At 43.8% G+C, this 22,879-nt stretch overlaps 1 protein-coding gene across 1 annotated transcript in view; it reads left to right on the forward strand.

The window, feature by feature from the left end:
- The window catches only part of LOC311121597 (regulating synaptic membrane exocytosis protein 2-like), a gene marked incomplete at both ends in the record, with an annotated part of 109,248 nt that extends 88,055 nt beyond the window's left edge, over nucleotides 1–21,193 (forward strand). The window contains 9 exon segments of the mRNA XM_084196062.1: nucleotides 7,917–8,137; nucleotides 10,144–10,263; nucleotides 12,392–12,491; nucleotides 13,076–13,199; nucleotides 13,889–13,935; nucleotides 14,105–14,217; nucleotides 19,401–19,531; nucleotides 20,018–20,189; nucleotides 21,034–21,193. Coding sequence (XP_084052188.1) covers nucleotides 7,917–8,137; nucleotides 10,144–10,263; nucleotides 12,392–12,491; nucleotides 13,076–13,199; nucleotides 13,889–13,935; nucleotides 14,105–14,217; nucleotides 19,401–19,531; nucleotides 20,018–20,189; nucleotides 21,034–21,193 — 1,188 coding nt within the window.
- Nucleotides 21,194–22,879: the final 1,686 nt, after the last annotated feature.

The following is a 22,879-nucleotide window of genomic DNA, read 5'->3' on the forward strand; positions in this document are numbered from 1 at the left end:
GTTTTTCAGTGGCACGGACTGGGAGATTAGTCAAGATCGAGGGAAAGATGAACGGAGCAAAGTACAGAGAGATCCTTGATGAAAACCTGCTCCAGAGAGCTCAGGACCTCAGACTGGGGCGAAGGTTCACCTTCCAACAGGACAATGACCCTAAGCCCACAGCCAAGACAATGCAGCAGTGGCTTCGGGAGAAGTCTCAATGTCCTTGAGTGGCCCAGCCAGAGCCCAGACTTGAACCCAATCGAACATCTCTGGAGAGACCTAGAAATAGCTGTGCAGCGACGCTCCCCATCCCCCTCCCACGGGGTGCCAGAGAAAAAATAATAATAAAAAAATAAAAAATAAAATAATAATGTATGTACTCACTAACTGTAAGTCGCTCTGGATAAATGACAAAAAAAAAAAATCTGCAGAGAAGAATGGGAGAAACTCCCCAAATACAGGTGTGCCAAGCTTGTAGCGTCATAACCAAGAAGACTCAAGGCTGTAATCGCTGCCAAAGGTGTTTCAACAAAGTACTGAGTAAAGGGTTTGAATACTTATGTAAATGTGATATTTCTGTTTTTTATTTGTAATACATTTGTAAACATTTCTAGAAACCCGTTTTTGCTTTATAATTATAGGGTATTGTGTGTAGATTGATGAGGGAAAAAAACTATTTAATTAATTTTAGAATAAGGCTGTAACGTAACAAAATGTGGAACAAGTCAAGGGGTCTGAATACTTTCCAAATGCGCTGTATGTTGTTCTTGAAGAAAAGCTGAGCATTAGGATCCTCCAGTAAATGGGCAGGTTGACGTTTATTGTCATGTGTCTTGCCCTGGAGGTAGAATTGAGCGGTTTACGCTAGATAGGCCAATTGCTAAGTCAAAATGGGCTATATCGTAATAATTCATGAAAACAAAAATTTGCATTTTGGTCTTAATTTAAGGTTAGGGTTATGCATTAAGGTTAGGTTTAAAATCCGATTTGATGACTTTGTGGCTGTGCCAGCTAGTGACCACTCTGCAGAGCTGCCTCCAGGGCAAGACTCATGACAATAAACGCCAACCTGCACTAAATGGTTGGCAAATATCAACATGAATCAGCCTCATCATGTCGGTTTCCCTTCAACACTATAGGATAGGATTCTGGACAGGATAGGTATTATACTGTACGACATCTGTAAGGGTTTAAGGCCTGTATTTCAGATCTCCACTACTCCTACAGACAACTACATGCTAAATAGCAACACACAGACTCTCCCCTGTCCCCTGTTCCCTGTCCTCTAGCCTTCCCACTTTTATGTTACAACAGGAAATGGTTATAGACAAAGGGTCGTTTTTCATTCTCCTGCTTCTGAACGAAACTCTCCCCTTGACACACACACACACACACACACACACACACACACACACACACACACACACACACACACACACACACACACACATTGAATTAAACCCAATTTTCGTACAGAATTAACATCCAAAGCTATCCTTCAAGCAGTTGGGCCACTTGACTCACTCCACGCAGGCCCACAGTCATCATAATTGCAAACTGATTTTGTTGTCAAATCTGTAATTATGGGGGCTTTTACCTTGGCGGCGTCAAAGGCAGGAAAGACGGATGAGGAGGAGAGGAGAGGAAGGAGAGAAAAAGAGAGAAGAGGAGAGGAGAAAAGAGGACAGGGGAGGAGAGTAGGAATGCAGAGCTGCTTCGCAGGGAAAGAGGTAAGGAGGAGGTGGAGGAGGAGGAGGAGGAGGAAGAGGAGGAGAATCCAGGCAGTCAACATTCCCCAGTCCCTGTGTTATGTAACTGTCTTCCTCACAGAGGGAGGGAAGTAGCACATGGCTAGGTTAGCTCAAACTGGCTCCATTATTGATGCTGTACGGATCGAGGGGGCTTTCCAAGGTTTCACACAGACCGACAGACAGCAGATAGATGAAGAAAACACAACATTGTATTGTGAAGGTCGTGGGCCTCCTGTAGCTCAGTTGGTAGAGCATGGCGCTTGCAACGCTAGGGTTGTGGGTTTGATTCCCACCGGGGGCCAGTATGAAAAATGTATGCACTCACTAACTGTAAGTCGCTCTGGATAAGAGCGTCTGCTAAATGACTAAAATTTAAATATTAAGGATCACGGTAGTGGTGGGGTCACAGAGTAGTTTGAATGTGGGCTGCTGAGGTGAGCTTCTGATGTAAGGTTTTGTATTTAGGGGGGGGGGGGGGGGACTTATATTGTCTTAGACTGTCTGTCATTAAAACCCCTGTCCCGAGTCTGTAAAACACCTGAATGTAACATGCATAGTAAGCAAGCGCTCAATGATTAGCAGTAGGAATGGTGTCTGGCCAGCAGAATTTTCCCTTCACCCAGTCAGTCCAGTGTGACATTGAAGGACGAGCCATAACCAGATAAGCAGAACATACATTCTAATAGCTTGGACAGAGGGGGGAGAAAGCTGAGGGTAAGAGTAAATAGGCAGAAAGCACCTTTTGGCCATCTGTGGCCAGTCAGCAGCACTATGGTCTGCTCTGCTATGTAGTGCACTCAGTGAGCTGCTTGACTGGCCTGGAAGGGCTCTGCTATGTAATGTACTCAGTGAGCTGCTTGACTGGCCTGGCCTGGAAGGAAGGGAGGGAGGCCGAGGTGGGTGAGGTGAATAAATGGGTGTGTTATGGCAGGCTAAGCACGCCTCGTGCCATGCTCTCTGACCCTGGGCACTCTGGGGGTCTGGGGTGGAGGTGAGGGAGGGAGAGATAGGGAGGATGTGCCATCAGTAATGGCCTGGGCTCCTGGCTGCTCCTGGCTGGCCCGTCGGTAGTGAGGCTGGGAGACTGATTTAGTGTGACGTCCCTCTCCCTCTGTTTTCCTCCGTATTGATCTCCTGACATGCCGCCTCATGATAGTGCAGGCAGGACAGATACGAGAAAAGAGGAGAGGAGACAGAGAGAGAGAGGCAGTGAGGGGGAGGGGGAGAGAGGGGGGAGAGAGGGAGGGAGAAAAGGAAGGATAGAGATGAGAGAGAGGGGGCGAGCAAGAGAGCGAGAGAGAAAGAGAGAGGGGGGGGGCAGAAGAGAGAGAGAGAAGTGGATGTTGTGTAGTGATAAACCAGACTACATTCTCATTACAGCTCTATCGCTCGTCTGGTTCTGGAGGTTTCGTGCTCTGTCTGTTAGGACAAGGACTAGTCCAACATCACCCTGCTGAATAAAGGGCATTCTTATGTTCAATGCCAGACAAAAAAACTCATCATATTATAGTGTGTGTTTCTACATTGTAATAACAGTACATTGATTATTATATATATTTTTTTTAAGCATTAAGTATTGAATAAAAAGCATATGACCTAAATAATAATTGATTCTGTAGCTCTTTAACCTGCTACACATTGGATGTTTTTGGACAATCTGCTTTCACAGACACAATCTGCTCCCTTTCCCTCACAGCATGGATATGTTTAAACATACACAATGTTTCACCTCTTTCTCTCTCTCTCTCTCTCTCTCTCTCTCTCTTTCTGCTCTCACCCCCCAAATTGTAGTAAAAACAGCATCAATAATTAATGATCCAATTAATAGTTTACACTGGTTTCTATTGAGTTGTCAAAGTGATGGATGGCCTGCTGGCAATGAGCTCTTTCGCCGCTGTGTCTTCCCCACGTTGTGCTGCTGCCGGAACCCTGAATCAGCACTTTGGTGGTGGGCCTCCGCTCCTGCTGCGCAGAGCCCGAGTGAAACCAAATGGGGGGCCGGGAGGGAGGGAGGGACGAGGGAGGGAGGAGGGAGGGAGGAGACTGCTGATGCTCACAATTTACAGCCGTGATGAGTTTCCTGTTGGCTGAAGCACCCTCAGTGGGGTTTTTACCGGGCCTCACCAGGGCCACACCTGGGATCAGGGCCCAATTGTGGTTGGCACTGTTAATAAAACAGGAGGGAGAGGGAGGCAACAGAGGGAGACCACATTCTCTAGACTGGGACTACAGTAGCCTAGCCCAGCCCCCATCTAAGGCATGTGGCAGCGGCGGTGGATGGTGTGTGTGTGTGTGTGTGTGTGTGTGTGTGTGTGTGTGTGTGTGTGTGTGTGTGTGTGTGTGTGTGTGTGTGTGTGTGTGTGTGTGTGTGTGTGTGTGATAGCCTTCAGATGAGCTGGAGAGAGAATGACTGCGGTTCCAGGGACTCACTCTTAGTTTAACACACTGCTTCGGTTCTGCGTCTATGTGATTTAAACATGTCTATGTGATTTAAACATGTCAATATGATTTAAACATGTCTATGTGATTTAAACATCTGTGATTGTTAGAATTGCAAGCCGTATGCTGTTTGGGGCTATCATGAACACAATTGCAAAGTAATTTGGTTGCAGCAGCTGAGACAGAGAGAGGCAGGGAGAGGAGAGGCAGCGATGCTAAAATGTGTTATTGTGTTTATGGCGAGTAGCATCAGCAGCTCGGTGTGTTTGTGTGTGTGTGTGTGTGTTTGTGTGTGTGTGGCAGGGAGGGTAATCAGTGTTGAGTGTTGTCAGCTGTTGGTTTCAGCAGGTCACGGAGGGCACAGCCCATCTGGGGACTTCCATAATGTTTTATCACTGGGCATAACTGTATACAGTAAGTGGTTTGAGCACCCACAGGGACGGGTGGAGGGGTGAAGGGATGGAGGGCTTGTGAAAGGACAAGGGGAGGGGTGGAGGGATGGAGGGCTTGTGATAGGACCAGGGGAGGGGTGGAGGGATGGTGATAGGAGGAGGGTGGCTGGTTGTTTTGTATAGAACTTGACCTTGCTCTGCCGTGCAGTGTCTCGGCCAGGCTTGAAAAATATTCATGGATATTGATGTCGACGTTTTTTACTGTTTTCTCAGCTTCCAACGACATGATCCTCAACCCTCTTGATAGCAACCCTAGAGTAAAGCTACAGGCCAGGGCTATACATTTAGAGAGAAATATTGAGAGAGCATCTTATCTCCCCCCATTCCCTTCCCATCTTACCCAAACCCCCAACCCTAACAGCATATGAAGCATAAAGCAAATTTTATGTCCTTCCAACAGAATTCCCTGACTTCTCCCAGATGTAGTTATGTATTCACCAGGCTAACTGCTTTATGGAGAGCTGATGCGAAGGAGATGATGCGTGCAGCTTTGGGTTGCATAAATGCACTGGTTCTATTTCACTTTACCTGTGCCTGCAGACATATGGGCACACTGTGTAGTGTGTATTACAGTCGGTTGAACTCACACACGCATACTATTAAAAAAATCTAGTTGTTTCAACTAATTATTATTAAGTAACTTGTTCCACAGCCTATTTTTTGTTGACTCAACTTTTCCGGCCAAGTGTTACCTGAACAAAATAAAAGAGTTTGCCCAAACTTAGCTTCAATTTTAGAAAACGTAGGCAAAAATTCAGTCAACTTAAAATGATGTGTTTGCTCAAATTGTCTCATATGTTGATTCAACTAGACATTTTTATTTGAGTGTCTTACCTAAAAAAGGCTGTGAAACTAGTTACACACACCGCACTTTTAACACACAATGTTTTCACCTGTATTGCTACACTTTGCACTTCAAAGTAAATCTTAGCTCTGTTAAAAGTACATTCAAAATTGCTGAAATAAGTAAATAAAATAAATGATGGGAGAATAGTCAGATTAACTGATAATTGACACAGACATTGTGTCATAGCAGGAAAATCGAAATGCCATGAACCAAAAGGTTGGGAGTTCAAATCCCACGTGAGGACATGTTGAATATGAATTACTCTGTAAATGAACATGCACAATGTCAACGTGTATCAAATTTGTAAGTTGAAAACATTGTATGTTAAAAACCGTGTGTGTGTAACCAGTTGCAAAGCCTTTTTTTTTGTTCAGATGCCCAAATAATAATTTATAGTTGAGTGAACATATGAGACAAGTTGAGCAAACACATCATTTTAAATGGACTGGATTTTTGCCTACGTAAAAAAATAATAATAAAAGGATTTAAAAAAAATACTGCATACATACGCTAAGCTATATATCGCCACATCGGCAATGAAGACAGATCCAGTGTCCTGAACGGTCCATTGTGACAAAATCTGTGAGCAAGTGGCTGGCCATACCTCATACTATGTAGCTGTATGCTTTTAATTTGAATAATTTCATGATGCCGAATTTTTGTCTTATTGGGTTGTAAAGTGAGTGGCCTATGGAAGCTAATAGTACTACTAAATAGGAGTGTTTATCAGGAGTGTTTAATGTGTTGATATATTTTCCGTTGGCTGAGAGAGACAGATAGAGAGACAGACACTAATATCTCATGTTAACTTCAAAGAAAGAATGCTGCAAAAGTACTCATCCTCTCCTCAGCCCTCCGTACCTCTCCTTCTGTCTGGGAAGACTTCAACACTCACTACTTCTCACTCTTTTCATTAGCTGGCTTTACAAGCCTCTTCATCAAATTGAAGTGCTTGTTGCAATCTCTCTCTGAACATCCACCACCCACCATCATCAACCAGAGGAAACGCTGCTGAAGTCTATAACGAGATGATGTCGTTCTAGAAAACAGGTCCAGAAGTCATGTTGGATCTAAAGATGATGATCTCTCTATCAGGAGAGAGATGGGTTGAGAATGGATAGAGGAGAGAGAGAGATATATCGGCATTTACAGGGACTAGTTGTTGGTTTGTCTGAGGGAGCCAGTCTCCATCGATCCCCCTGAACCACATCAGACAGATTACAGACAGACAGACTGACTGAGCCTTATTGGAGAAAGTGCACACACAGAGCACAGACACAGAGAAAAATATGAACTCTCTCCCTGACTGCTGAAGTCCCTGCCTGGCCTGCCGGGTTGAGGGAATATGACTGCTACTCACTCAACACAAAAATAAGGGAAAAACTGAACATGTAATGGCATTATAGCCATTTGCCCAGCCTCCATCTCTCAAGGCTGTATCCATCCATCCCATCCACTGATTCCTCCAGTACAGATTTGGGCAAGGCAGTAATCGGGATAGCATCTTTAAAAGCTCTCCCTGGTGCACTTTAGGTTGAGGTTAGTTAAGGTTGCTGGGGCATTGCCGTCTTTGTCCCCGTTAAACATATTACATCCCAGGAAGCACATTCCTCTCTCGCTCTCTCTGATCCAGACCCAGGCTGGTAAGATAGCAGGACGCACGGACGCTATCTTAATTTGAACAATATTAATTCCTGTCTGTCTGTCTGTCACATGCTTTAAAGTTATGACTGCAGAGAGTTACAGCGATATATTTGGCTAGTTTGCTTCAACAGAATGTCTTGGAAAAGAGGTTTGACTGGCAACATGAGTGAATGATTTATGAATAAGTGTGTGGGGCCTGGTTTGGTCTTGGAACCAATGAGAATTGTTCCAAGACTAAACACAGCGTGAAGATACTGGTTATTTTTTTTGGGGGAAACCTGAATGGTCTGTGCTTGTGCTGTCTGAATGTGTGTTGTAGTGGTCATGTACTCTGTGCTGTATACCATCGCAGTATTAACTTCAGAGAGGCCCATCTACTGTATGTGGGCTGCATGTTTCTACTCTCTTCACAGGAGCTATTGTTGTTCACCTGTGAGTGTATGTGTGAGTGTGTGTGTCTGCGTGTGTGTGTCAGCACTGTACGTTGGGGTTCTGTGGTCCTCACCTGTCCCTCTCGCTGTCCTGTCTTGTGTGTGTGTGTGTGTGTGTGTGTGTGATGTGTGTGTGTGTGTGATGTGTGTGTGTGTGGCTCCCACAGGAGATTTGGATGGCCACTGGTTGGACCATGCGTCATGGCATAGCAGCGAGGCCTCCCCAATGTCTTTGGTGAGACATGCGGAGCCCCTAACCCCCCCCCCCCCTCCTTCCCCCTCTGAGTCCTTTGTCATTTCATGTTTTGTTTTATTTACACCTCCGCATGTGTTTTCTTCTTTCTTTCTGTTTTTTATCCCACACCTGTAGGGGACAGTCAAAGGGGAAAAAGAAAAACTATTGAGCAGGCATTTTTGTCCGACTCAACACACAACACCTTAACTGAGAGGCAAAAGAAAATTGTGCGCTTTGGGGGCCACTCATTGGAAGAGGACGCAGAATGGTGCGAACCCCAGGTTAAAGACTCTGGCGTTGATACGTGCAGTAGCACTACCCTAAACGAGGAGAATCAGCATAGCTATAGTGAGAAGGTACTGGAGACTATGTAGCCAAACTATCTGCATTTTCTTCTTTATTTTTTATTTTATTTTCTTTAACTACCTCCTCCGGTCTTTGTTTGCTATCTGTCTCTAATAGTAGACATGTTTATTTGGTTTAATTTGAATTGATTGATTTTCCTTTGAGCTTCGGTTGTATTATTATTCCGGGGAATTGATTTGATTGATTTAATTTCGACAGCACCTTGCTGGGTGTTGCCGAAATAGGAGATGGGGAAACCCTCTTTCTTGCTCTGCTGTTTGCTCTCTGGCAACATAAAGATTAATCCAGGAGCATTCAAACACAACTCTCTTTTTGTCATGGCACACAGGAATGTCCACTCCTCTAGTTGCATGTTGTTAGTTGCTCTTAGTCTGTTGTGTTATTGTTACTGTAGCGGCCATCTTAGTAACGTTACAGTAGGGTAACGACACCTACCTCTCACAGACACAGGCCTCCAGTCCCTCACTGGAATGACCCCTCCTCTCCCAACGTACACTACCTAGTCAAGTCATTATCTCCCCTAGATCTCCACTCAGTCCAATACCAAAACTAAACCAAGCACTTATAACTTATAACAGGGACGATTAGATTTGTTTTACACAAGTTACGTTTTTCTTTTTTCCCTTCTACTGTCATGTTTGTTGTGATTTCATCTTTTTCGTCTTGGCCTTAATCATCCCTCTGTGCTGTTCTTTTGGGAGTTTTCATCCATAAATCCTACTTTGTTTTTTTCCATAATGAATTGTGTCTAACTGTTCCATTGTGAAGGTGTAGTGCTGTGTTTAGCAGAGCAGGGCAGAGAGTGGTGGAGTGCAGCCCTGCCTTCAGCTAAGGCCTCCCTCACAGACCATCAGACAAAATCTACACTCATCCCAACTCAACTGGATTTGATGCCAATGTGGCTGAGTTGAATTGAGATGTTCTAGATTCTACCTCCCGAGTGGTGCAGTGGTCTAAGGCACTGCATCGCAGTGCTAGCTGTGCCACTAGAGATCCTGGTTTGAATCCAGACTCTGTTGTAGCCGGCTGCGACCGGGAGACCCATGGGGCGGCGCACAATTCGTCCAGGGTAGGGTAGGGGAGGGAATGGCCAGCAGGGATGTAGCTCTGTTGGTAGAGCATGGTGTTTGCAATGCCAGGGTTGTGGGTTCGATTCCCACAGGGGGCCAGTATGAAAAATCAAAAAATAATGTATGCACTAACTGTAAGTCGCTCTGGATAAGAGCGTCTGCAAAAATGTAAAAATTCAGTGCAGATTTTCTCTGATGTTTTGTGTGGAACTTCTGCTTTGCTCTGTGGTGACTAGGAGGGCGGGATGGTTTGCCTGTTTTACCCTGTATGGGGTGCTGAATGCACTTTACCTCTACCCTGTTCGCAGGATCACACAAGCCCTGCCATTGGATGTGCAACATTTTTCATTTTAATTGAATAACACTTTTATACATTTAGCATAACATAACATACCAAGAAAAATGTGTATTGAATATTTTTAGTGAAAATAGTACCAAAAATCAGATTGAAGTACTTCCATGAAATATCTTTATGGACATAGCTAGTCAAAATGTGGGCTGTGTTATTGTGACTATAGTTTTATTTTGCCATTGATATAACATTTGCCTTCAACTACAGTACGTATAACTGTGATGCAGCAGATACAATTATTTTGTCGATTTTGATGAATTATGTATTTTATTATCTAATTGTGACAATCCGGCTAATCCCAAAAGAAAAGACAGGTTCTATAATCTGAAATAGAAAGGATAGAGACAGAGCTATAATCACCAGATTAGATAACTAACCAGAGCTTGTATGATCTTTCATTAAATCAAATTAATTGAACACCCCCCCCCCCCCCCCCCCCCCCCTCACCCCACCTCCTCACATGATACCCACTTTTCTGTAGTAGTCTTTTTAAAGTGTTGAAGTGATTGAAGTGAATCTGGTGTGGATGAGTTGTAAAACACAAGGTGTGTTGTTGCTGTGTGTGCTCCTGTAGCATCCGGTGACATGGCAGCCCTCCAAAGATGGGGACCGCCTAATAGGGCGGATTCTGCTCAACAAGCGGATGAAGGATGGAAGTGTACCTCGAGACTCAGGAGCACTGCTGGGGCTGAAGGTGAGTCCGTCTGTCCGGCCCACTAGGATTGACCCGTCTGTCTGACCTCTCTGTCTGGACTTCTGTCTATCTACTGGGACCAGTCTGACCTGATGGTCAGAGGCTGTTTATTATTACAGTTGTCCATCACTATTTAAAGGTTGCTTCCCAAATGGAATAGGTTGGCGTTTGGGCCTCACTAAAGAGTATACCCAGCGGACATAATTTGGCAAATTATGTCTTATTGACATAATTTTCTGGTTGTAAACTGGTTTTGTGGTTGAGAAAAAAGACGTTGCTATAAAGAACTTAACAAAACGTCCTTATGCAACATCCAGTACAACCTGATCATGACATCATAATGGAGTCATTACCAGCAGTTTTTCCCGTTGGGTATTCATGCTCAAAAGGCCCATACTGAAGATGATCTAAACATTTTTGAATGATATTTCTGAATGGTATATGATGAGTGGACACTACACCTTTGTATCAGAACAAAATAATAACGATCAAATTCTTCACCACAATAAGCATTGTAAAAACTATGTTGTGGCTATTTTTTATCTGTGTATACATTTTGAAGTGATATGTGTGGCTTAATTACATCATTGTATTATTCATGATTTAATATTCATTAGGCGGCTAATTATTTTCCTGATTAATACTAATGAGCTGTGTCTTGATATCAAATACTTTATGTTCATGCCTGTGTTCCAAATGGCACCCTATTCCCTATACAGTGTACTTATTTTTACCAGAGCCCTGGTCAAAAATAGTGCACTATATGGGGAATAGGGGGCCATTTGGGATACACATGCTCACATTGAACCGTTTTAATGAACGACATTCGTTGGCACAAACACATCTCTCCAAAACTCTCGCTGCATCCCAAACTGCAACCTATTCCCTATATAGTGCGCTACTTTTAACCAGGGACCTGGTCAAAAGTAGTGCACCAAATAGGGAATAGGGTGCGATTTGGGATGCTGTCTCTAAACTACCAGATGCTGTGAGAGCGTACTATACACTATGGTTATGTAGAAAAGCCTATTTCAAATGCTCAGTCAGAGACAATTCCCCATTATGTACAGTACTGTAAGTAGGCTACTAAACATATGCCTCATATTTACAGTATATAATGATTAGACGGTTAGATTCTGTGATGAAAAGTAGCTTGGGTTTTCCTTACTCTCCCTAATGCGTTCAACTGAACGATCTGTGCGGCCTGAGCAGCGTGGGCTGGTAAGAAAGCTGAGCACACACAGCTAGCCAAAGCACAATGAGAGCTAGCACAGTGAGGGCCGTCAGAGAAAAGGAGAGTGGCAAGATCCGAAAATCATTACTGATTGAATGAGCTTCCTGAATTGGTATGTTTGTGTCTGGTCAGTGCCTCTTTGTGCTGTACGGTACGCTATGTGTTTTTCCTCGCTCAGCAGCAAGCAGTGACCAGCCAGTCTGTTTGTCTCTCTCTCTCTCTCTCTCTCTCTCTCTCTCTCTCTCTCTCTCTCTCTCTCTCAGTCCCTTTCCTCTTCTCCCACTCTCCCGCCCGGCTGTTACATAAAGCCATTTCATTTAGGAGACTTCCCTAAGCTCCTTTGTATGTTGGCATTCAACTGTCATTAAGAGGGGATTTTATTTGTCTGATGCCTGTGGAGGGAGAGTGGTTCAGGGGCTTACAGAGTAGAGCAGAGCTGGGCTACCTGGCCTGCTATAGACCCCCCAGGCCTCAAGTGTTCCAGCACAATGGAGAGAGAGCACCAGACAGAGAGAGCACCAGACATAGAGAGCACCAGACAGAGAGAGCTGGCCCCAGGGCTCCAACACAACACAACACACAGGGACATTCAACATTATGAAAAGAGATGTACATTTTCACTAAACATGTAGCTACTTTCTCTATTCTCTATTCAAGAATAGCACCCTACGGGCAGAATGACGCTATGTGGCTACATATGCAATTAGAATTAGCTCTAGATCTGCAGGTTGCAATTTTCAAACATGGTAAATAAATATGTTTCTGTGAAACAAAGTGATCAGTGCATCCATATTCCTTCCCTGCCAGACCGCTTACACTATATTGAGGGTGTGATTATGTTACAGTATAATACTATATACTAACACTACATGTTGATGTGTGTCACCTTCACAGGTGGTGGGTGGAAAGATGACAGAATCTGGTAGACTTTGTGCTTTTATCACTAAAGTGAGGAAAGGAAGTCTAGCCGACACTGTTGGACACCTCAGACCAGGTACCTACTGACCTCATTTTATACTCTAACTATGTCCCTTACCATGTTTAGAACTACACTTATAGATACAATATTTTTTCAAGCACGCTGAAGATTGTCAATACATTTCTCATGTACACAGCACTGTAGATTTAATAAACAACTTCAGTGATTCAAGAATCATTTTGATTACTTGGTGAGCTGGTGTTGAACTGGGTCAGAACCTTGTTTTAACTTCTGATACCCTTTGACCTTCATTTAATAGCACTATTAATTACAATAATATCATTTGTTTTTTAATTACAACATGTATGGACAGATGTTATTTGTTACCATAAGGGTGGCGACCGAGGCCTGTTCAATGATTTATAATATTACCTTAGCAGGAAGATAACAATGATGTACTGTTTGTTTATGTGTGCCGTGTTTTCTATAATACCATTCATATTCTCATTTTTTTTCCATAATGTGGGCCTGCTCATGTTTATAACTACACCTGTCATGTTTTTAACTACATTTATAACTATGCTTCCCATGTTCAGAGCTGCACCGTGCCAGCTGACGTCTTGGTGTGTGGATGACTGACTGCATCTCTTGTTTTACAGGCGACCAGGTGCTGGAGTGGAACGGGAGGTTTTTACAAGGAGCCACATTTAAAGAAGTTTACAATATCATTCTAGAATCAAAGCCAGAACCCCAGGTGGAACTGGTGGTCTCAAGGCCCATAGGGTAAGACCTCACAACAACAACCACACGTATTACTACTGAACCAATAAAAACTGGAGTGTATTCTCATTCATACACTTGTAGAAATATGTGTCTTGCGTATGTGTCTTGCAGAGGAGAGAGAGGATGTGAGAAATGGAAAAAAGGGAGCTGAGTGTATTTGAATTTAATTTGTTTTGCACCAGCTTGTTTATTTAACATCTCTGCCTCCCAACCATCCCCCCTTCCTCCCTCCCAATATCCCTCCCCTCCATCAGTCCTCCAGTGTGATGGCAGTCAGAGGCTCATATGGGACTAGCAGTGCGGCACAGTGAAATGAACAGTGGCTGCCGCCTCTCTCTCTCTGTCTCACTACCCACTCTCCCCCTCTCCTCCACAAACAGCGGGATGCCAATCGTTTTTGAAAGTAGAGATACCCAGAGAAATCAGAAACCCCTTTGCTTTGTCAGTGTCTATATTTGACCTGCTTTGTGTTGCTGAGGGAGGGAGCGCTGTACGGGAAAATGAAGACTAATGCTCTGCTTAGAACTATTCAAATACAGTGCATTCAGCATTAGCACAAATTGATCCCCTCCTCCTTCCTCATCCCTCTCTCTCTCTCTCTCTCTCTCTCTCTCTCTCTCTCTCTCTCTCTCTCTCTCTCTCTCTCTCTCTCTCTCTCTTTCTCTCTCTCTCTCTCTCTCTCCTTTCAGAGATATTCCTCGAATACCAGACAGCACACATGCACAACTGGAATCAAGTAAGTCTGGCTAGGCCTATCTTTCATTTCCCAATGATAGCTAATTAGCCTCTCTCTCCCTTCCTCTCTTCCTCTTCTTGAAGTATGTTACCAAAACCACATAATCTTCATAGACAGACAGTGTTTCAGATTTAATCATGTGACCTCCCCACTATCTGTCCTGTCTCAGGTTCGAGTTCCTTTGAGTCTCAGAAGATGGATCGCCCCTCCATCTCTGTCACGTCTCCCATGAGTCCCGGGATGCTGCGGGACGCCCCACAGTACCTGTCAGGACAGCTCTCAGTGAGTACCCTACTACAATACCCACAATACACCCTGGCTCTGTCTGGGCCTACATTACCTGCAGGAAAGGATCATACAGTGTAGCTTCACACAGAGGGTTTGAGAACAAAGGCTTTCTTTCTCTCTTTCTCTGCAGTATTCAGGGAGAGTAGCTGGAGCTCTGAGAGTAGCTGGAGCTCTGAGAGTAGCTGGAGCTGTGGGAGTAGCTGGAGATCTGAGAGTAGCTGGAGCTCTGAGAGTAGCTGGAGCTGTGGGAGTAGCTGGAGCTCTGAGAGTAGCTGGAGCTGTGGGAGTAGCTGGAGATCTGAGAGTAGCTGGAGCTCTGAGAGTAGCTGGAGCTGTGGGAGTAGCTGGAGCTCTGAGAGTAGCTGGAGCTCTGAGAGTAGCTGGAGCTCTGAGAGTAGCTGGAGCTGTGGGAGTAGCTGGAGCTCTGAGAGTAGCTGGAGCTCTGAGAGTAGCTGGAGCTCTGAGAGTAGCTGGAGCTGTGGGAGTAGCTGGAGCTCTGAGAGTAGCCAGAGTTCTGGAGAGTAGCTGGAGCTCTGGAGAGTAGCTGGAGCTCTGGAGAGTAGCTGGAGCTTTGGAGAGTAGCTGGAGATCTGAGAGTAGCTGGATCTCTGTAGCGTAGCTGGAGCTCTGGAGAGTAGCTGGAGCTTTGAGAGTAGCTGGAGCTCTGAGAGTTTGGTTCAGTTAGACCCATCCCAACCCAACATAGGACCATACATCATGTTACCCTGAACCATGTTGCTTATTATCTGATGCCTAATATACTCTTGGGGGAGGTGAGTAAAAGGCTTGTCAGTTGAGATAAACATGGGAGGAATGAACTCTGAAACTCAGGAGGCCAGACGGAAATAGACTAGTGCTAACCTCCAACACCTCTTTTGTTGTCTCAACACTCAGGATATTTCGTTTCTTGGAGAAAATATAAAGATAGTTATGAAATTGTAACAGCTTTTCAATCTCTTCCCTTATGAAAACACATCCATATTATATGTTATTACAAATAAAAAGATATCAATTAAATATATCAAGCTATCAAAAAATATACCAGTCTATATCAGTCAAAATATATCAGTCTATCAAGAAAGTCCATAGTGTATTTGTTTATCAGAAGACATGAGAATGTTTGATAGTTGACTGTGTGTCGGTAAACACTGTAAGCCTTGTACTGTAATGTTGCTCTCCAGTAAAACTGCTCCTAGAGCCAGAGAAGGAAGGAAGAGAAGGAAGCTTTTGATGTCAGTGTTCTTTCTGCTTGTTGTTGTTTTCTTTGGTGAGGAGGGGGAGATCTAATCTGTGCTGCTGCTAGCGTCTCCGCCTGGCTCCTCTCCTCTCCTCTCCTGTCTGTATGTAACAGGAGCATGGCAGAGCAGAGTGAGAGCCTGGGTGAGAAGGAGCGCAGAGAGAGGTGGCATGCACACACAGGCCCTCAAGTATTCATAGGCCTACACCCAGGAGGCCCGTGCTGACAGTTATGACGCAAATAGAACCCAGTCAGCCAATCAGGCTGCAGCTCTGATCTCTGCAATCCCTACCTGTAGCACACAGACACACAGCACTCAGATCCAGAAGTTCTCTTCATTTCATCAATGAGCTGACCTTGAAACCAAAACAGGAGTATTTGAATCGTACTGTAGTTAATATACTGTAGTTATACTGTAATTAATATACTGTAATTAATATACTGTAGTTATACTGTAATTAATATACTGTAATTAATATACTGTAGTTATACTGTAATTAATATACTGTAGTTGATATACTGTAGTATATTACCTTGCTGGATCAAGTGCCAGCTGAATAATACATTGGATGCAGTTAGAAATTGTATTGTGTTTATTATTATTATTTATATTCATATTCATATTATTCTCAAACTGTGTTGAGGGAACAATTGGAATTGAATACGTCATCGTGACGCAAATGTTAAATGAAGAAAGGAAGGAAAGTTACAGTCCAGAGAGCAAGGAAGGGAATGCTTAGTTAGAAGTCATCAATCATTTTCTGTGAAAACGGGAGCGGAGCAGCCTGAGGATTACAGTGTGGAGGTACAGGAACCCACAGATAAGGCTCCAAGACAATACAACACATTAGTGAATAATGAGATGCAGATTGATGCTAATGAACGGTGGGGAAAAACACACACAGCTAGATTGACTCTCCATCCCCTCCTCCTCAAAATGTGTTTGTGTTATTGTGGCACTGGTTAGAGTCCAGTGAGTGTGTTTTGTTGGTTGTTTTATGTTTTTTTGGTTTTATTGCATTTTTCTTTGTTGTTGTTTAATTTTGCTTACCCAGAGCCAAAGCCTTAGTAGAAGAACAGCGCCTTTTGTCCCTAGGGTCCAGGTAAACACCTGTCTGACTCACAGACTCATTCTCTTTGGTCTTCGCTCGCCTTTTTCTTTTGCCTTTTTGGTTTCTTCCATCTTGGAAAATGCATACCAGGGAAATGGCAGCATCTTTCCCTTGCAGTGCGGTGCATTCTATCATCATCATTATTATTATTATTATTATTATTATTATTCATTGATACCATATAACATGATCATACCGTTATGCCAGGAGTCTCGACTCTTTGCATGACTAACTAATCTAAAGGAAATATTTCAGAGAGACACTCTTCCGTTGCCAGATCCTGTAGCCTACGCTCAACAGCAACAACAAGCTCAAACACATTGCTCAACATGTTAGCTGACATGGGACTTTTATACCTAGTCAGCTGCAACAGTGCTCCACATTGGCAATTAAAGGAGGGTGTCTCCTTAAATGTTTTAGAAAAACTATTACATTTTGTGGGACAAATAAATGAGCTTATTTGTTCTGTGGAACATGAAACTAGACTGGACCCTCATCCTCATTGGCTTGACTCCCTCAGGTCCTGAATAGGTTGCTATAACAACAGCGGTCAACAACTGGTAATCATGAACACAACGTTTGCCAAATATTTATGTTGACATTTTTGAATGGCCGTAAATGTCATATTGCCCCGTGTAGCTCAGTTGGTAGTGCATGGCGTTTGCAACGCCAGGGTTGTGGGTTCGATTCCCACGGGGGGCCAGTATGAAAAATGTATGCACTCACTAACTGTAAGTCGCTCTGGATAAGAGCGTCTGCTAAATGATTAAAATGTAAATATTGCAGTTAAAAGTGGGCTAAGATAACTGTCCCTTATTTTAAAGCAGATTTAAAGTAATCTTTTACCATTTGAATTCACTTGAACCAAACATGCAAGGAGTCTCTATCTTTCTGTGGGACCTTTTTGAGGAGTTGTCATTATTCTGGCTAGCTTGTGAGAGTTGGAGTGTGGAGTACTCATGTTATTTGGGAAATCATATTTGTATATAGGTCCCATCATGTCCTTGTCAAGCATCAGCTTAGCTTAGAACAAAATATATATACTGTATACTGTATAGGAGTTTCTGGTATGATATGCACTGTTGGTTTCCTCGTTTAAAGGTAGGTGATGTATAGCCAACACCTCACACTATCTGTCAGATAAGGAGAGGGTGAGAATGGAAGTCTATAAATAGGTGTGTAGTGTACCCTTGGCTCAGCTCCTGGAGGTCGATCTATTAGCCTTCTGTAGAAGTAGTGTTATGCTCTACTTAACCAGGCCATGCAATAATGTCAATGTAAATGATGTAGCCGACTGTACAGGAAATATAAGCAGTGTAATGTATTACATCAGGGGTATCATTTCAATTTCAACTTTTCAAGGTGAATCTGTTGCTTAAGAGTTATACCATCATTCATATGGGGGGTACTGTAGTATGGTCAGAGCGGACTTCAATGTTGAGGAAGTCTTCCTAGTGCAAGCTGTTTGACCTGAAGGCCCCTACTGCCTATGTTGTTTGACAATATCAGATCTCCTGACTGATCTTGTATGTATTAAATGATTGCTGTTGCTTTTTGTTGCTGCATGTATAAAGAGATAACTGTGGTAGTCAATGCAATGATTTAAGACTCCTCCCGTCATTATCTACATAAGCAAGTATGGGCAAGAGCTTAGAAGGCTTGATTTTCCTCTAGTATTTCATTTATTTTCTTTAAACAAATATTTCGGTTATTTTTTAAAAACATTTTTCCGTTGATTTTCTTTCTTTCATTTTTTACTTCTAAGTGTTCTCTGTTATGTCCATACTTCGCTCTGACAAGTGTGAAGTGTATTTGATGCCACTCATGACAGCATGATTGATTTATATGTATATTTTAGCTATACACTGAGTATCTGACACTGCATTGCAGGGCTCTACAGGGCGACCAATATTACTTGCATATACGCCAAATATTTTGCTCTGCGTCCTGGAATTGTAATTTAGGAGCACTAGTACGCCTACAAAAATTAAGGATTCTAGGTTTAATACCTCAAATATTTGTCATTGTGCTCCTAAATATCTTTGTGTGCGCCTATATTTTTCAACTTACGTGCACATGTGCTCCTTGTAAAAAGGGTCAGCGTAGAGGCCTGCATTGTGTTGTATGTTTCCAAATACAATTTCACAACCAAAAGCAGTAAGTGTTCATTTCAAAGCATGTTAGTCTAATTCTCATGTTGTAATGGTTCAGATACCAAGAGCCAGGATACTGTAGATATTAATATAGATACACATACTGTATAATCCTTTCCACACAAACACACCTAGAAAATGTGGATAGAGCAGCCGCACGGTAAGATATAGGTCATGCTACATAGAGTACATATCTGTTTTGTGGACACTATTAAGCTAATTTAAGCTCTCATTGTTCAACCTTTGCTACTCTCTTTTCTTGATATGATCATATCATCTCCTTATTTCCATATCTCAACAAACAAGAATGCTTTTAGTACCCCCCCCCCCCCATACCCCCCACCCCGCTAAGCATGTGACCTGCTAATGCCTAATAGGTAAACCAGGGGGGGCCAACCCTCCTCCAGGAGAGGTACTGGGTGTGCAGGCTTTTACTCCAGCCCTGCTCTAATATAACACAACTCAGTGATTCTACTAATCAGCTGCTCACCATGCAGGACCTTGATTAGCTGAATCAGGTGTGTTCGTTAGTTAGTATAGAGCAGGGCTGGTGCTAAACCCTGCACACCCAGTAGCTCTCCAAGTGGAGGGTAATGAGGTCACCCTGATATAGAGCCCCCCCCCTCCCCACTGGCAGCCCAGTGACCATGTGACCCTGTTCTGTCCCATCCATAGGTCAAACTGTGGTATGACAAAGTGGGCCATCAGCTAATAGTCACCATCCTGGGAGCCAAGGACCTGCCTTCTAGGGAAGATGGTCGCCCTAGGAACCCCTACGTCAAAATCTACTTCCTCCCTGACAGAAGGTAAGAGTAGAGACAGTAACTACGGGATGATCTAGCTAGCAGCATTTCACTTCATTCCATCCACAGCCATTGCTTAGTGGCTAGACCTATCCTCCAATATCCTAAAGTTGCCATTGGTTGATTGATACAGATATGGGCTCTCGCATAATAGTGGAATTTATGGTAAGAATGTCTGGCTTTATTTACTTATCATTTTTTATTTATGGTAATTGAATTTGGGGACATGTCACATTGCATTTAAACTGCTACCATCACAAAGATCATCATATGTTTTACTCTACATTTACCGACACCTTCACTGTGCTCAGAGAACCCCTTCTCAGACACATGGAAGTAATAATAGAAAGTTGAACAGGGCTCCAACATCACTCACTCCCTCACCAGCTCATCCCATTGTGCTGTGCTTTGCTGTGTCGTGTTGACCTGTTCGGGAGTCTTTTCTACCATGGTTGTAAATAAAAACAGTTTGAATTATTGTTCCTCCAGCGACAAAAGCAAGAGGAGAACAAAAACGGTAAAGAAATCCTTAGAGCCCAAATGGAACCAGACCTTTATGTATTCTCCTGTGCACCGGCGGGAGTTCCGTGAGCGCATGTTGGAGATCACGCTGTGGGACCAGGCCAGGGTCAGGGAGGAGGAAAGCGAGTTCCTGGGAGAGGTAAGCCCATCCATCTCTTTTTTTTTTCATAATAGTTTTCTATTGTTTTATGGACAGTGACAGTCAGAAGGTAGAGAAAAAGACATATGGTACAGAGGGAGACAGAGATAAGGGGCTGAGGCGATATCCATAACAGGAGTCGGCAACGCTACCACTTAACCAGACTCAGGCACTCATCCATCTCTGATATAATACCAAACATACCCATCCAGTCAGGATTTGGACAGTAACTCTGATAGCTCAACTAATCCAACCAATAGGGTCAAGCTCTTGATAAAACCCTACATTCCATAAGTAGGATGATAGGCTACTGGAGGTTGATGTCATCGACCCATCATACCTACTGTAACATCAGCACATACTCACTCTCTGTCCTCACTGCCAATAGGGTTGCAGAATTCTGGTAACTTTCCCAAAATACCCAGGTCTTCCAGAAATCCCGTTTGGAATATTCTGGGGATCAGGAGGAAATAAGCAGGAAATCCAGAATGTTAATAATAATAATAATATGCCATTTAGCAGACGCTTTTATCCAAAGCAACTTACAGTCATGCGTGCATACATTTTTTGTGTATGGGTGGTCCCGGGGATCGAACCCACTACCTTGGCGTTACAAGCGCCGTGCTCTACCAGCTGAGCTACAGAGGACCACATGTTCCAATCAGGATTTCTGGAAAACCTCATAAAAAATGTTTTATGTCGGGCCAGGCGTGTGGAGGTCTTGATCTGAGTCCAGTTATCAGTGGCTAGTGTGTTGAGGACTGTGAGTGTTTGTGTGTGTGTGTGCATGCATGTGTGTTTGTATGTGTGGTGTGTGTGTGACGTTGGTGTGTTTCTTCTTTAGATCCTGATAGAGCTGGAGACAGCCCTGCTGGATGATGAGCCTCACTGGTACAAGCTGCAGACCCACGACGTGTCCTCCATGCCCCTACCCCGCGCCTCGCCCAACCCCCAGCGCAGACAGCTCCACGGAGAGAGCCCCACGCGGAGGCTACCCATACAGAGTAGGTTACCCCTCCGCCCTCACATCCATAACCTGTATACTAGTTTATACTAGAACTGTGAAGGAAAGCTCCTGTCTGTTCGAGCCCCAAACCTCAGGATAGGGAATGAGACATGAGTGGCGAACCAACCGTCCATTTCGTAAGACATGCACTGTGAAAAGTGACAGAAAGTCAGATAATTTTGAAAAGCCAATATGGTGGCAGGCAGGTGCCCTGTTACCAACTGTCTTTGCCTGTCTGCCAAAGCCTGAAGGATTTATGAAGTATTTATTACTGTTAGTATGTTGATACGGTGTTGTCTGTTTTCTTATCCCTCTCAACTCAACCTGATACTTACAGAAAAAGGCCCGTATTCGTACAATTCAGGTAACGGCCCCCGCATGTTGTTCCATGCTGCTCTCGTCACTGAGCTCTCTCTCCACTCAGTGTTGCTGTTCACACGAAGACTCCTTCTCTCCCCTCTGCTTCAGTCCTATTGCACTGTTCTCTACCTCCAGTGTTCTCTCATGCCACTCCTCCATTAGCTATCTCACAATTCCCTTCGATCCTCGCTATGCTCCCTCTCCGCTCCACCTCAGTTCTTAGACAAGATGGCCACCTCATGGTCAGCCTCAGACCCGGCAGGTTTCTGTTTCCCAGTCCAGATCCTGGTGATTTAGCTATATCAAAGAGCTCTATCCACTCCTCTGTTTATCATTTGAATATGTTGACCACTTGTTTTCCCAGTGCAATGCATTGTCTCATCTCCCGCCCGATGCCAACATTTTCCCTTTGAAAAATATTATGATAATTATTCTGGTTTTTGTTCTTCTTCTCCTTGGCTTGTGTCTGTGTCTCTGTTGTCTGTTGGGTGTGAACTTGTATTTGCACTTGACTTGACATATTTCTAATGTATGTAACCGGCACATGTATTTCCAATGTTAAGGCTTGAGATTATTGACAGTGATAGCTGAGTTTTACAATTTTTACGGGGTGTTTGTGCGTGTTTGTGTGTGTGTGAGGTGAAAGAGCTGACCGCTCTAAAACAGGAGCATTAAAACAGTTTCTGCCCATCTGAGATGTGAGGGAGAGAGAGAGAGTGTGTGTGAGAGAGAGAGAGAGAGAGAGAGAGAGAGAGAGAGAGAGAGAGAGAGAGAGAGAGAGAGAGAGAGAGAGACAGAGAAAAAAAGAGAGAGAGAGAGAGAGAGAGAGAGAGAGAGAGAGAGAGAGAGAGAGAGAGAGAGAGAGAGAGAAAGAGAGAGAGAGAGAGAGAGAGAGAGAGAGAGAGAGAGAGAGAGAGAGAGAGAGAGAGAGAGAGAGAGAGAGAGACAGAGAAAAAGAGAGGGAGAGAGGGAGAGAGAGAGAGGCTGAGAGAGCGGCTGCCAGAATGCAGCTCTTGTCATTTCTGTAAAAGCCCAAGTGTCCAGTTGATTTAAGTTGACTGAACAGTGAAGAAGTCAGAAAAGCAGCCAAGTTTAGAGTGAGTGTGGGACGACTTGGAAAGAGGGATGAGGGAGGGAGGGAGATGTTCTGAAGACGGTTGAGACGGTAGAATACCTCTCAGACTCGATCTTCAGATGTACATTGAATGATTGAAATGTCAGTTCAAAGCACCACCGTGAAAAACATGGAAGCTATTGCCAATTAGGCTAGATGGAGAGGACCACACAACATTGTTTACATCACATCCAACATCATGTCTCACAC

This window comes from Coregonus lavaretus (assembly GCF_964263955.1).
Source record: "Coregonus lavaretus genome assembly, contig: HAP1_SCAFFOLD_1153, whole genome shotgun sequence".
Lineage (NCBI taxonomy): Eukaryota > Metazoa > Chordata > Actinopteri > Salmoniformes > Salmonidae > Coregonus > Coregonus lavaretus.